The following is an 11,833-nucleotide window of genomic DNA, read 5'->3' as shown; positions in this document are numbered from 1 at the left end:
AGATGGGCCCAGGTATCAAACCCACAACCCTGTCATCAGTAGACCGGAGCTTTTTTGCTCTAGGTATTGAGCCTGGGTATCGAACCAACAACCCTGTCATCAATACTCCGAACTTCTAAGCACTGCCCCAAATCAAGGCTGTGCATTGGCCAGGAATGTGTGCTCACTGTCACTGTGTGTGTTTGAGCACTAGTGTGTATGTGTGTGTATGTGTGTGTGTTCACTGCAGTGTGCTGTTGGGCCCTTGAGCAAGGCCCTTTACCCTCTCTGCTCTCCGGGCGCTGGAGTTGGCTGCCCACTGCTCTGGGTGTGTGTGTGTACTCACTGCCCCTAGCTCACTAGTGTGTGTGTGAGTGTGTGTTCACTACCACAGATGGGTTAAATGCGGAGGACCCATTTCGCTGTACAGTGCACACTGTACAATGACAAATACGTGCACCTTTACCTTTACCTTTGTCTTGTCTTGTCTAATTATTCATTATTGTCCAGATACAGACATTGTTTTCTATTCCAGGACACTTTAAGCTCATCTACTCTGCTCTAGCTCCACTGCAGGCTACAAAGCAGGAGAACCGAGCCATATTGTGCCATATTGGAAGTACTGCTGATTGTGAAGCGCTGAAGCATCAGCCAATCCCATCGCAGGGGGCGGGGTCTGCCGGAAAACGGGCGGGGAAAAAAAACCCCACTAACGTCTTGACCGGGGCACTGCTTCACTCCGAGCTGTGCCTCCAGACCGGTCAACATGTCTTCGGGCTGGTCAGCGAACGACCACAAGAGTTACACAAACCCACCCTCCACGGGGGTGAAGCGGCCGCGAGCGGACTCCGGGAACAAAGTTACTGTGGTTCTTGGCGCTCAGTGGGGAGACGAAGGCAAGGGGAAAGTTGTCGACCTGCTGGCTACAGAATCTGACATCGTTTGCAGATGTCAGGTAATACAGAGGGCTTTTTTTTTTTTTTTGCTTTTTTTTTTTTTTTGCTTTATTTGACACTGTATATATTACTTTTATTCACAATATCTGCTCAGAAAATTATTTCAATTGAATTAAATGTGTGAAAAAGCCCAATTTTAGTCGCTACCCTGTGGGGAAACGTTCATTCAGAAGGTCTTCGTGAGGAAATCATGATGTAATGATGTAATGATGGCTTTGCTGCTAAAATATTAAATTATTATTAATTAATATTAATAAATTAATATGAATTATGTTAAATATATGCGTTTTGATAACTATATAAAGAAATAGAGGGGTTTAGCAAGCAGTAGTGCTGTGTTGGTCTGCTTTTAGCTAGATTTTCAGTTTTCAGCAGCCATTTTTTGTTCTTCAACAAGTTTGTCATTATTCAGTTGTTTATCCCTCCATCCTGTTTCAGAAAGCATGCATTGTCCATTGAACCTCAAATCATTGCTTCATATAGTAACAAGCAATTGATGAAGAAACGGATAAAGCACTTTTTACAGTGTGGCTAGGGGCCAGAAGTGGTCCCTCAGTAAGCCCCGTCCCTTGAACTTCATGCTGCCGCTTTTGCCCTTTCACTGTGTTCAGCAGGAAATTCAATTTGGTCTTTTGAACGTACAGTCCAGGAGGGGTTGTCCATAACCTCCTTGAATGTCAGTCACAGGATTGGGCCCCACCCCTCCCGACTCTGAGGCTGGGTCACATTCTCAGGGCCGCTTGACATGTGAGAAGGCCAAGTCACTTACTTAACTCGGAAAGCAAGTGTGCTCCCTAGCCAAAGGCTGTTCAAAATAGGTGCCGCCGCTGAAGACTGGTTGGCCGTGGCCGAGTGCTTTGGCAGTGACCCCTTCCCATTGGGCATGCCTCGGGTTGGAGGAAAGGGCAAGCTAGCTTGTTTGTCTGCAAAGGGGAGACTGGGGCTGGGTGGTGGGGTACAGTCACATTTCCATGTTTATCACAGAAGAAAGTAAGACCATAAATCCAGAGTGTCTTCTTACACTGTGTTCCCGTCTGACGCATGCAAAACTGCAGACTAGCCTAGTGTTTACAGTTACATCTTAGGATGGTTTGATCGGTGACATTTAGGAAACATCTGAAGTGACGTCTTTGTGTGTGTGTGTGTGTGTGTCACCTTGCAGGGGGGAAACAATGCTGGCCACACGGTGGTGGTTGAAGGGACAGAGTATGACTTCCATCTCCTTCCTAGTGGCATCATCAATACCAAATGCGTATCGCTCATTGGTGAGTGTGTAGACATATAGATTTAGCTAAATGTAAAGATCTGGCCATTTTTAAGCACTGACCATTAGATTTAGGATTTTTAAGCACTGACCATTTTTAAGCACTGACCATTAGATTTAGGGTTTTAAGCACTGGCCATTTTTAAGCACTGACCATTAGATTTAGGGTTTTAAGCACTGGCCAATTTTAAGCACTGACCATTAGATTTAGGGTTTTAAGCACTGACCATTAGATTTAGGATTTTTAAGCACTGGCCATTTTTAAGCACTGACCATTAGATTTAGGGTTTTAAGCACTGACCATTAGATTTAGGAATTGTAAGCACTGACCATTAGATTTAGGGTTTTAAGCACTGGCCAATTTTAAGCACTGACCATTAGATTTAGGGTTTTAAGCACTGACCATTAGATTTAGGATTTTTAAGCGCTGGCCATTTTTAAGCACTGACCATTAGATTTAGGGTTTTAAGCACTAACCATTAGATTTAGGAATTGTAAGCACTGACCATTAGATTTAGGTTTTTTAAGCACTGGCCATTTTTAAGCACTGACCATTAGTTGTGTAACAATACATTGATATACGTTGCATTGTGTAGCATCATGAACTGTGCATCTCAGTACACTGGAGAAATAACTTGATATTGATCATTTAACTAAATTCACCTTTCAGAAGACTCCATCAGTGAGAGCATTTCTGAGTGTGTGTGTGTCTGCCTCTGTTATACTGCAGAATTTTGGACTTGAGTTAATTTGACCTCTGAGGAAAGGATTACAATTGACCTGCATATCTGATCCAGATGCAGGATTATGAAACATTGCATTGTATCATTAAGGCTGTATGTTTGCGCTTCTTATCTTATTGATAAGTCTAATATTGATTAATTTAGTTTCAGTAAGGGGGGCAAGAAATATCAAAAAAATAAAACATTGAAGTAATTCTCATTCCTCTGTCCTCTTGCAGGTAATGGAGTAGTCATTCACCTTCCTGGTCTGTTTGAAGAAATTGACAAAAATGAGAAAAAAGGTAAAGCAGGGGCAGCATTGTGTTGATATCTTAATTTCTGCTGAAGCAAAAGGGCTTTGTGCTGGCAGTGTCAAACACAAACATCTGATATGTTTAATCAGAGTCCTGTTTTGAGAGGCATCTGTGGAGCAGGTGTGTTTGACTGGGCCTCGGTCTGCGTTCTGCAGGTAGAACCAGATGGTGCCCATTAGTGTCACTTAACAGCTTTTTTTTCTCTTCTAAAGTCACACCAGTTTGGGACTACAATTAAGCATCAAAAGATAAATATGCAGTCAGTTCCATAGGTATAGGCACAGTGTTCATTTATTTTTTTTAGAATGTACCATATTATTTATTTGGCTCCTCCTAAAGCTTCTGCTATTCCTCTCCCAAAGTTGTTTAAGCTTGATTCGCTCCTCTTTGGACCTCATATTAAGAGTTCCCGTAAACAGCTACCAAATGCAGATTCATTATTTGGGATTCAACTGCTTATCAGTTAATTATTCAGTGAGTTTTGAGCCAGTAAAAATGGCTGTAATTCCTAAATGGTTAATGCAGACTTTTTGTCAAACCTCCTGATTCGAAGCTGAAAGTCTTTACCTCAATCACACTGTGCTTCATTTCAGATCCACTGAGGTGGTGTACAGAGGCAAAATTACAAAAACTGTGTTTAGATATTTGTAGTCCTGTATGAAGAACTGGAAGTATAGTTTTGCATAACTTGATTTTGTTTTTATAGAATAAGGTTCGGTGTGCAAAGCTAAAACACCTCTATTTCCATGTTTAGGCTTGAAAGGCTGGGAGAAAAGACTTGTCATCTCTGACAGAGCTCACATAGGTATGATTTTTAAATATAGAAAGTGATATTAGACATCATGGTGATGAAATCATGGTAACTGGGAGTAAGTTTAGTGTTCTCTGTTAGTGTTTGACTTCCATCAGGCCGTGGATGGAATGCAGGAAGTACAAAGACAAGCACAGGAGGGCAAAAAGTAAGTACAGAAGGTCATTATGGCTAAGTAAGTGAGGAACTACATAAAGAACATGCCCGATATTGCAGTGCCCATTGTTATTCTCATTAAGATCTGAATTTTCGTAACAGCATAGGAACAACCAAGAAAGGCATTGGACCCACTTACTCCTGCAAGGCTTCTCGCACTGGACTTCGTGTCTGTGACCTGCTAGCAGATTACAAAGAGTTTTCTGTCAGGTGAACTTACAGCATTTACAAAACATTGTACCATCACTTCCATACAAAACATTGTTGTAAACCTGTTGTTAATATGCCCACAGCAGTGCCACAATCTCGTTAGAGCAAGATGTTTTAGATTAAAGATTGGAAAGAGCCAGATTGCATATTAATTTGCTCCTGAGCTCCCCCTACAGTTGTGTAGCGCAATTCACTTTTACACCACTGGCATAAATACAAGTTGCATTTTGAGCTCTCCTTCATGGACTGCAATACATGTGCACATGTTGAGAAGTTGAGAGATACAGAATCAGCAACTGAAGTGAAGAACCATATGGACTAAAGCTTAATTATTAAGTAATATTACAGGATTGTACACAAATAAAAAAAGCTCCACAATTTCCATCGTTAATCAGCAGCGTTCCAGGCTCTGCGTGGCAGTTACAGAGATGCCATTCTCCCTATTACAAGTCAATGTGCCATCAAAATGATTATAAAGCTGTAAACCTAAGGTAGATTTGCTACTTAATGTTGCTTTAAACTGGCCAGAATGGCTCAGGAGAAATGAATCAATCAGCCAGAAGTGGAGACTACTTATTGATAGGGAGTATGAAACACTGAAACACAGGGGAAACTGCTGCAGTGCTTGAGTTTGAGGCAGTAATGTCAATTAAATTTAATGTTTTCAGAGAAAATAAGCGGTCCATCTGTAGTTGAAGTCTTGAGTTGTTCGTTGCTGATAGGTCTGTAGTTTGTGTAGGTTTTAACTTCATGTGCAGAGTTGACATTGTGTAGACCCTGAGGACTTACTACTCTTACTACATTTAAACACTTGTTTGCTGTTGGGACAATTAGTGATGGATGTAATGCTGCACTACAGACTATACAGAAAAATAAGATGGTAGTTTTAGGCCAGAATGCTCTTTTTAAATGACGATGACGAACCTCTTTTCAGTCAGTTTCTTGTTTCTTCATCTCTAGGTTCAAAAACCTTGCACAGCAGTATCAGTCTATGTACCCAGCACTAAAGGTGGACATTGAAGGGGAGCTGAAAAAACTAAAGGTAAGTCAAGTTAAGCAAACTCAGCATTTATTTTACTACATTCATATTTATGTTCAATAATTGTTGTATTGTTTTTTATCTCCCTGACCTAAACCTTCTTGTGTATATTGCAGGAGTATGCAGAGAGAATCAGACCTATGGTGAGGGATGGTGTATATTTCATGTATGACGCAATACATGGACCCCAGAAGAAAATTCTTGTAGAAGGTGCAAACGCTGCCCTCCTAGACATCGACTTTGGTACGAACATAGTGCTACATCTTAGTGCTGTATCTGCTTTCTACTGCGACACAGTGCTGTTTCTACTCCATTGTAACTCATGTCATACTTAGAAAGTCTAGGTATGTCTTCTGTCTAGGAACCTATCCGTTTGTGACATCATCCAACTGCACCGTTGGTGGGGTGTGCACTGGTCTGGGCATCCCCCCAGCAAACATTGGAGATGTGTATGGAGTGTCGAAAGCCTACACCACTCGAGTGGGCATTGGGGCCTTCCCAACAGAACAGCTTAATGTAAGAGCTCCTGCCTACATCACTGACAGCTCAGGAACAGTTCTGTCTAAAATCATTCCATGGCTGGAACGGAATAAAGCCAAGAAAATTATATAGCAGCATTTTCTGCCCGTCTGGCTTTCACTTTATTAGCCATGTTATTATGTTTAGATCTATCGAGCTATCACTTTGGGTATACAAGTATATGGATTAGTTAAACCTAATATGCTTTAAAATTAGCTATTATGAAGTACTTCACTTAAGATGGGCATGAAATTCAACCATCATACTCCAACTACTTAAATACTCTTAGATTTCACAGAAAGACAATATAACATCATATACAGTTTGATCATGTGATATTATATGCCTGATTAGATTTGTGACAGGATTGGACTGGATTCAATCTTTCCAACCAATATCCAATTCAGCATTTTCTACTGATATCACCTCAATATATTTCTGAAGTGGATATACACTACTAGTCAGCAGTTTGTACATGCATGATTATATGTGTAATTAATAATCTTTTAAGATATTTTAACCCTTTGGCCAATTTGTTAGTAAGTTCTGACTACCTGTAATGGTTCACCCATAATGTGAATGAATCTTTTAGCATTAGAGTGTTACTGCATTCTGTAATGTCTGCACTATTTAAGGTGGAAAGGAAAAATCTGTATGTTGTGGGAGTACTAATTAGTGGACACATTTAATAAATCAGTAGAAATAAATCTGATTGCTGGGTCACAGTTAGAAGTGGGACCGTAGTTGTGATAGGATTAAAGGGCTTATGCTCAAATGCTTAAAAGCTGAATTTGACTAAATGTACTTTTTGAAAAGTTTTGTTTAGATTTTAACTCTTTTAAGAACAAACTCAGTAGAAAATAGAAGCTTTTTGATCACTGCTTAATTTTAGATATATCGTTATATATTTTTAATGTCTTCATTGCTATTCTAAAATGCAGAGAACAGGGTAATCCATATCAAACATTTCATATCGAACATTTCACAATAATTTTACGCATTGTCTTTTTAAACAGGCTGTTTCTGTGCCTTTAAGACTGACATAAGATAAGTGGGCTCTATTCTGATTGGTGTCTGATTGGCTGTGCTGTATTGTGCCTCATTTAAAAAGCACTCAGAGCTAAAACACTACTGAGAAGCACATAGTTTCATTTTTTTTTTTCAAGTCAACATTTTTGACTTTGCATTGGATTGTTATTGTTATTAATATTTTAAAAATAAATATACTCTTCATTATTAAAAATAGGAAATATTTTCCATTCCTTCCAGATGTATAAAACTGTTCTTTGAGTTAGTGTGTCTAAAGGTTGGACAGGTAGTGTATGTATATTTAGACATGAACTTGTACATTTGCATTATGGCATACCTACATTATACATACTGTATACTTACTATGCACTTGTGCATGTATACATACTTGTGAATTTCACACATCACAGAGGGAAGGGATTATCCTAGTGGAGCAGCTGTCTCATAGTGAAGTGCCTCAGGACTCTAATAGCAATCACATGAACAGATGATAAATTTAGGCTGTGGGAGTCTGTCAGGGGTTTGGTTTCGGAACGTGAGATCGGCCCTTTCGGTCAGGGTCAACCTTGCACACATGCAAAAAAGAGAAAGACAGTATTTTCTAAAATCCTGCTTGTAAATGCTCAGTTGCTCTTCATTACTAACATATGCTTAACTGTACTCATCACAAATACAGTGATCTGCCTCCCTCTGCAGAACCACGTTAAACAGTTGGGGAATGCCTTTACATCAGCATTTCCTTAGGACGTCCTCTTTGTCCTCTGTTTAGGCTGTAGGGGAGCTGCTGCAGACACGAGGTCATGAAGTGGGTGTTACCACTGGCAGGAAGAGACGCTGCGGTTGGCTAGACTTGGTCATCCTCAGATATGCACACATGATCAACGGATTCACTGCGTGAGTTGTTTAGAACCAAGGTGTCAAAATATATCTAGAAACATGTCTTATAGTTAAATGGATTCCTATCAGAAAGCACATGTTAATTAGGAATGACCACTGTTGTGTTTTTTACAGTATTGCTTTAACTAAACTGGACATTCTTGATGTACTTGATGAGATTAAAGTAGGTGTTGCCTACAAGCTCAGTGGCAAAAGGATTCCCCATTTCCCAGGTAAAATCAGTATAATATAAAATGTGCATAATGCATGTGTAGGTGTTACTAGATTTGTAGACATGAAGAGAACATGTTTTTCAAACTTGACAAACAACATAGACATAAAGTTTACACTGCCATTTTATTAGGCTGCACAGAAACCTGCTGTAAACTAGTGTAAAATTCTGTGGAGCAAAATTTTTTTATTTACATTACATTTATTTAAGACCATTTACTTTCATCTTTGTGGACCATTTATTTCTCAAACTGTTTTTAACAATTTACTCAGATCTTCTAATTAAAGGTCTTATGGTTTTTAAGGTGCTATACAACAGTCCTAATTTCTAATGCTTTGTCCAGCACTTACCAAATGTTTCTGGATACTAGTCAGTAGAAGGGCATTACAGCATGAAAACTACTTAAGTTGAAGCTCATGAACTTCCAATCTAATCTTCCTTTAACTTGATTGTTTCACATTTTCTCAACTCGATGTCCACACCATGAACCAGCCACTGTTATAAAGCCAGACATATGATATGCAGATGTATGCATGTTATAGTTATAACTGCATAGGTCAGGCTGGGTATTTGCAGTCTAGTTATGCAGTCGAAATATGCAGGTCTATTTCTTAAAATACTCATGCTGACACGACAGTCCTTTTACTGTTTTCATACATGTTTCTTGTGCTCCGCACCGGTAGCTAACATGGAGGTCCTGCAGAAGGTCGAAGTGGAATATGAGACCTTCCCTGGCTGGAAGACTGACACCTCAGCAGCAAGAAAATGGAATGATTTGCCTCCCAAAGCACAGAATTACATCCGCTTTGTGGAGAACAACATTGGTGTTCCAAGTAAGTCACATAGCATAGTAGAAAGCAAGGAAAACGTAGTGATGCGCCACCATAAAAATGTACAAAACACTGGATCTGGACATGCTTGGAGGAGAACACTATGGCCCAGTTTCCCAGACAGGGATTAAGCCTAGTCAGGGACTACACAACATTCTGAATTTAACTTCTCCACTGAAAGGAAAAGTTAGTCTACTAAGCTTAACCCCTGTCTAAGAAACCAGGCCAGTTATGGTCTCTGGGACAAATGGCTCCCAGCTATGGATGGCTATTGGGGGTTAAATCTGCAGTCTTCTAAATGATAGTGTATGAGAACCCAGGCTATCTCTCTCTCTCACACTTTTTCCCTCTCTTTCTCTGTTTTGCTAGTTACGCTAATCTTTCCTTTATGCTCTACAGGTAGTATTTTTCATAAGTGTTATTCATATATGGTATTGCCCCTTCTGTATGTACTATAGCTTTTTTACTATTACTATCTGGGTGACCTTAAACCAACATGAAGTTTAACCTACTGGTTAGCATTGTTTTTAATTCTCTTCATAATGTTCTTTGGGTGCTCATGTTTGAGGTTATTCAGACATTACTTATATAATTGAATCTTTATGAAGTCAGATTATATCAATAATTATATTCACACATTTAACTGTCACCAGTCCCGGTAAACACCTTAGGGGCAGTTCTCGCAGTAGCAGTGTATAGGAATAAAAACCTTACAATGGTACCAACACTTAGACAGTTGCACCACTCCAGAGACCCAGGAAAAACACCTCAATGAAGAACAGTGCAAGACAGCACTGAAATATAATGTTTTTTTAATTTTACAAATGGGAAAACTGCTTTGGAGACATTTGTTCTTCTGCAAAACTTCCCTGCTGTTTGATTTTCTTGTAACTCATGTTTCTGCTTCTTCACAGTTAAGTGGGTGGGCGTAGGCAAATCCAGAGAATGCATGATACAGATGTTCTAGAGCGTCTGACTCCGCTGACATCAGGAACGTCAGGAACATCGATCTCCTCTCAGGAAAATCCCTGGCTGTCTCATTAACGTCACAGCAGATGGACTGGCATTCACGAACGCTGTGTTTAGAGATATAAGTTATGAATAAATGCATCAGATCAGAACAGTGGGATTTCGTCTCAGCTGGCATTAATTGACCGATAAACACTGAAACTGAAAGCTTGCACTTGATAAGAGGTCTTTTCTCTTGAAGGCTTCCTCTGGCCTCTAATGGGGGTTTTTGTTCAGGCATTATTTTAATCTGAATTCTTTTTTTCTTGGATCAAAGTGAAGGCAGTATATGGGTGTGTGTGCGTGTGTGTGATAGTGTGTCCAAGCTGCTGAGTGCTAAAGATCAAGGTGCAGTACATCTGCAGTAATGTCCACTACTTTGAAAATCCATGACATGGTTATACAGTGGAGGAAATAATTATTTGACCACCCACTGACTTTAAAAGTTTTAATACAAAAAAAAAATAAATGAAACATCTCAATTTTATGCCAGCTTTATTTTAACAGTGACACATAGAATATCAAAAGAAAAACTGAGAAAATTACATGAAATGAGAAATAAAAATTAACTTGAATTTCATTAAAGGAAATAAGTATTTGACCTCTTAGTAAAACATCATTTAATACTTGGTGGCAAGCCCTTGTAGGCAAGCACAGCAGTCAGACGTTTCTTGTAGTTTTTTTTTATTTTTTTTTTATAAGGTTTGTACACACTTCAGGAGTCATTTTGGCCCACTCCTTTCTGCAGATCATCTCCAAATCCTTAAGGTTTTTAGGCGTGCAGTTGGAAACATAAGGCTTCAGCTCTCTCCGTAGATTTTCTTTGGGATTGAATTCAGGAGACTGGCTAGGCCATTCCATGACCTTGATATGCTTCTTATGGAGCCACTCCTTTGTTTCCTTGGCTGTATGTTTTGGGTCGTTGTGCTGGAAGACATCCACGGCCCATTTTCAGTGCCCTGGCAGAGGCAAGGAGGTTGTCACCCAGGATTTTGCGATACATGGCCCCGTTCATCTTCCCGCCGATGCAGTGAAGTTGGCCTGTGCCCTTCACCGCATTGAAACACACTTCCAAAACATAATACTTTCACCACCATGCTTGACGGTGGGGATGGTGTTCTTAGGGTCATATTCTGTATTTTTCTTCCTCCGAACACGTTGAGTTGAGTTGAAGCCAAAGAGCTCAATTTTGGTCTCATCTGACCACAGCACCTTCTCCCAGTCTCTCTTGGAGTCATTAATATGTTCATTGGCGAACTTGAGGCGGGCCTGGACATGAGCCTTCTTGAGCAGAGGAACCTTGCGTGCACTGCAGGCTTTTATACCATTACGTCTCAGTGTATTACCAATGGTTTTTTTTGGAGACTGTGGTCCCAGCTGCCTTGAGATCATTAACCAGATCCTCCCATGTAGTTCTTGGCTGATGTTTAACCTTTCTCATGATCAATGAGACTCCACGAGGTGATATCTTGCATGGAGCTCTAGGCCTAGGTCGATTGACAGTAATGTTGTACTTTTTCTACTTCCGAATAATTGCACCAACAGTTGTCACCTTCTCATCCAGCTTCTTACTTATGGCTTTGTAGCCCATTCCAGCCTTGTGTAGCTCAACAATTTTATCCTTGACATCTTTAGACAGCTCTTTAGTCTTGCCCATGGTGGAGATGTTGGAGTGTCACTGAGTCTCTTGGCAGGCCTTTTACACAGGTGACAATTTAGGACAGGTGTCTCTCATGCAGGTAACGACTTCACTGAGATTAGGGTGTGTCAGTGGTCTGTGGGAGCCAACATTAGTCATGGTTTGTAGGGGATCAAATACTTAGTTCCCTCAATGAAATGCAAATAATTTTTTTATTTAAGTATTATTTCATTTTCTAGATTTTCTTTT

At 40.0% G+C, this 11,833-nt stretch overlaps 1 protein-coding gene across 1 annotated transcript; it reads left to right on the top strand.

Annotated features, from left to right (window-relative positions):
- Positions 1-709: 709 nt before the first annotated feature.
- On the top strand, positions 710-10,686 carry adss1 (adenylosuccinate synthase 1). Its single transcript, XM_072690504.1, has 13 exons — positions 710-934; positions 2,098-2,200; positions 3,161-3,223; positions 3,990-4,040; positions 4,128-4,194; positions 4,305-4,412; positions 5,373-5,454; positions 5,568-5,694; positions 5,813-5,967; positions 7,769-7,893; positions 8,011-8,108; positions 8,791-8,940; positions 9,852-10,686. Exons 1-13 carry the CDS (start codon positions 746-748, stop codon positions 9,902-9,904), a joined length of 1,371 nt encoding a protein of 456 aa, XP_072546605.1. The 5' UTR covers positions 710-745; the 3' UTR covers positions 9,905-10,686.
- The last annotated feature ends 1,147 nt before the right edge of the window (positions 10,687-11,833 follow it).

This window comes from Salminus brasiliensis, chromosome 10, assembly GCF_030463535.1.
Source record: "Salminus brasiliensis chromosome 10, fSalBra1.hap2, whole genome shotgun sequence".
Lineage (NCBI taxonomy): Eukaryota > Metazoa > Chordata > Actinopteri > Characiformes > Bryconidae > Salminus > Salminus brasiliensis.
Note: the sequence above shows the minus strand (reverse complement) of the source record. Positions and strands in the feature narration are given on the sequence as shown.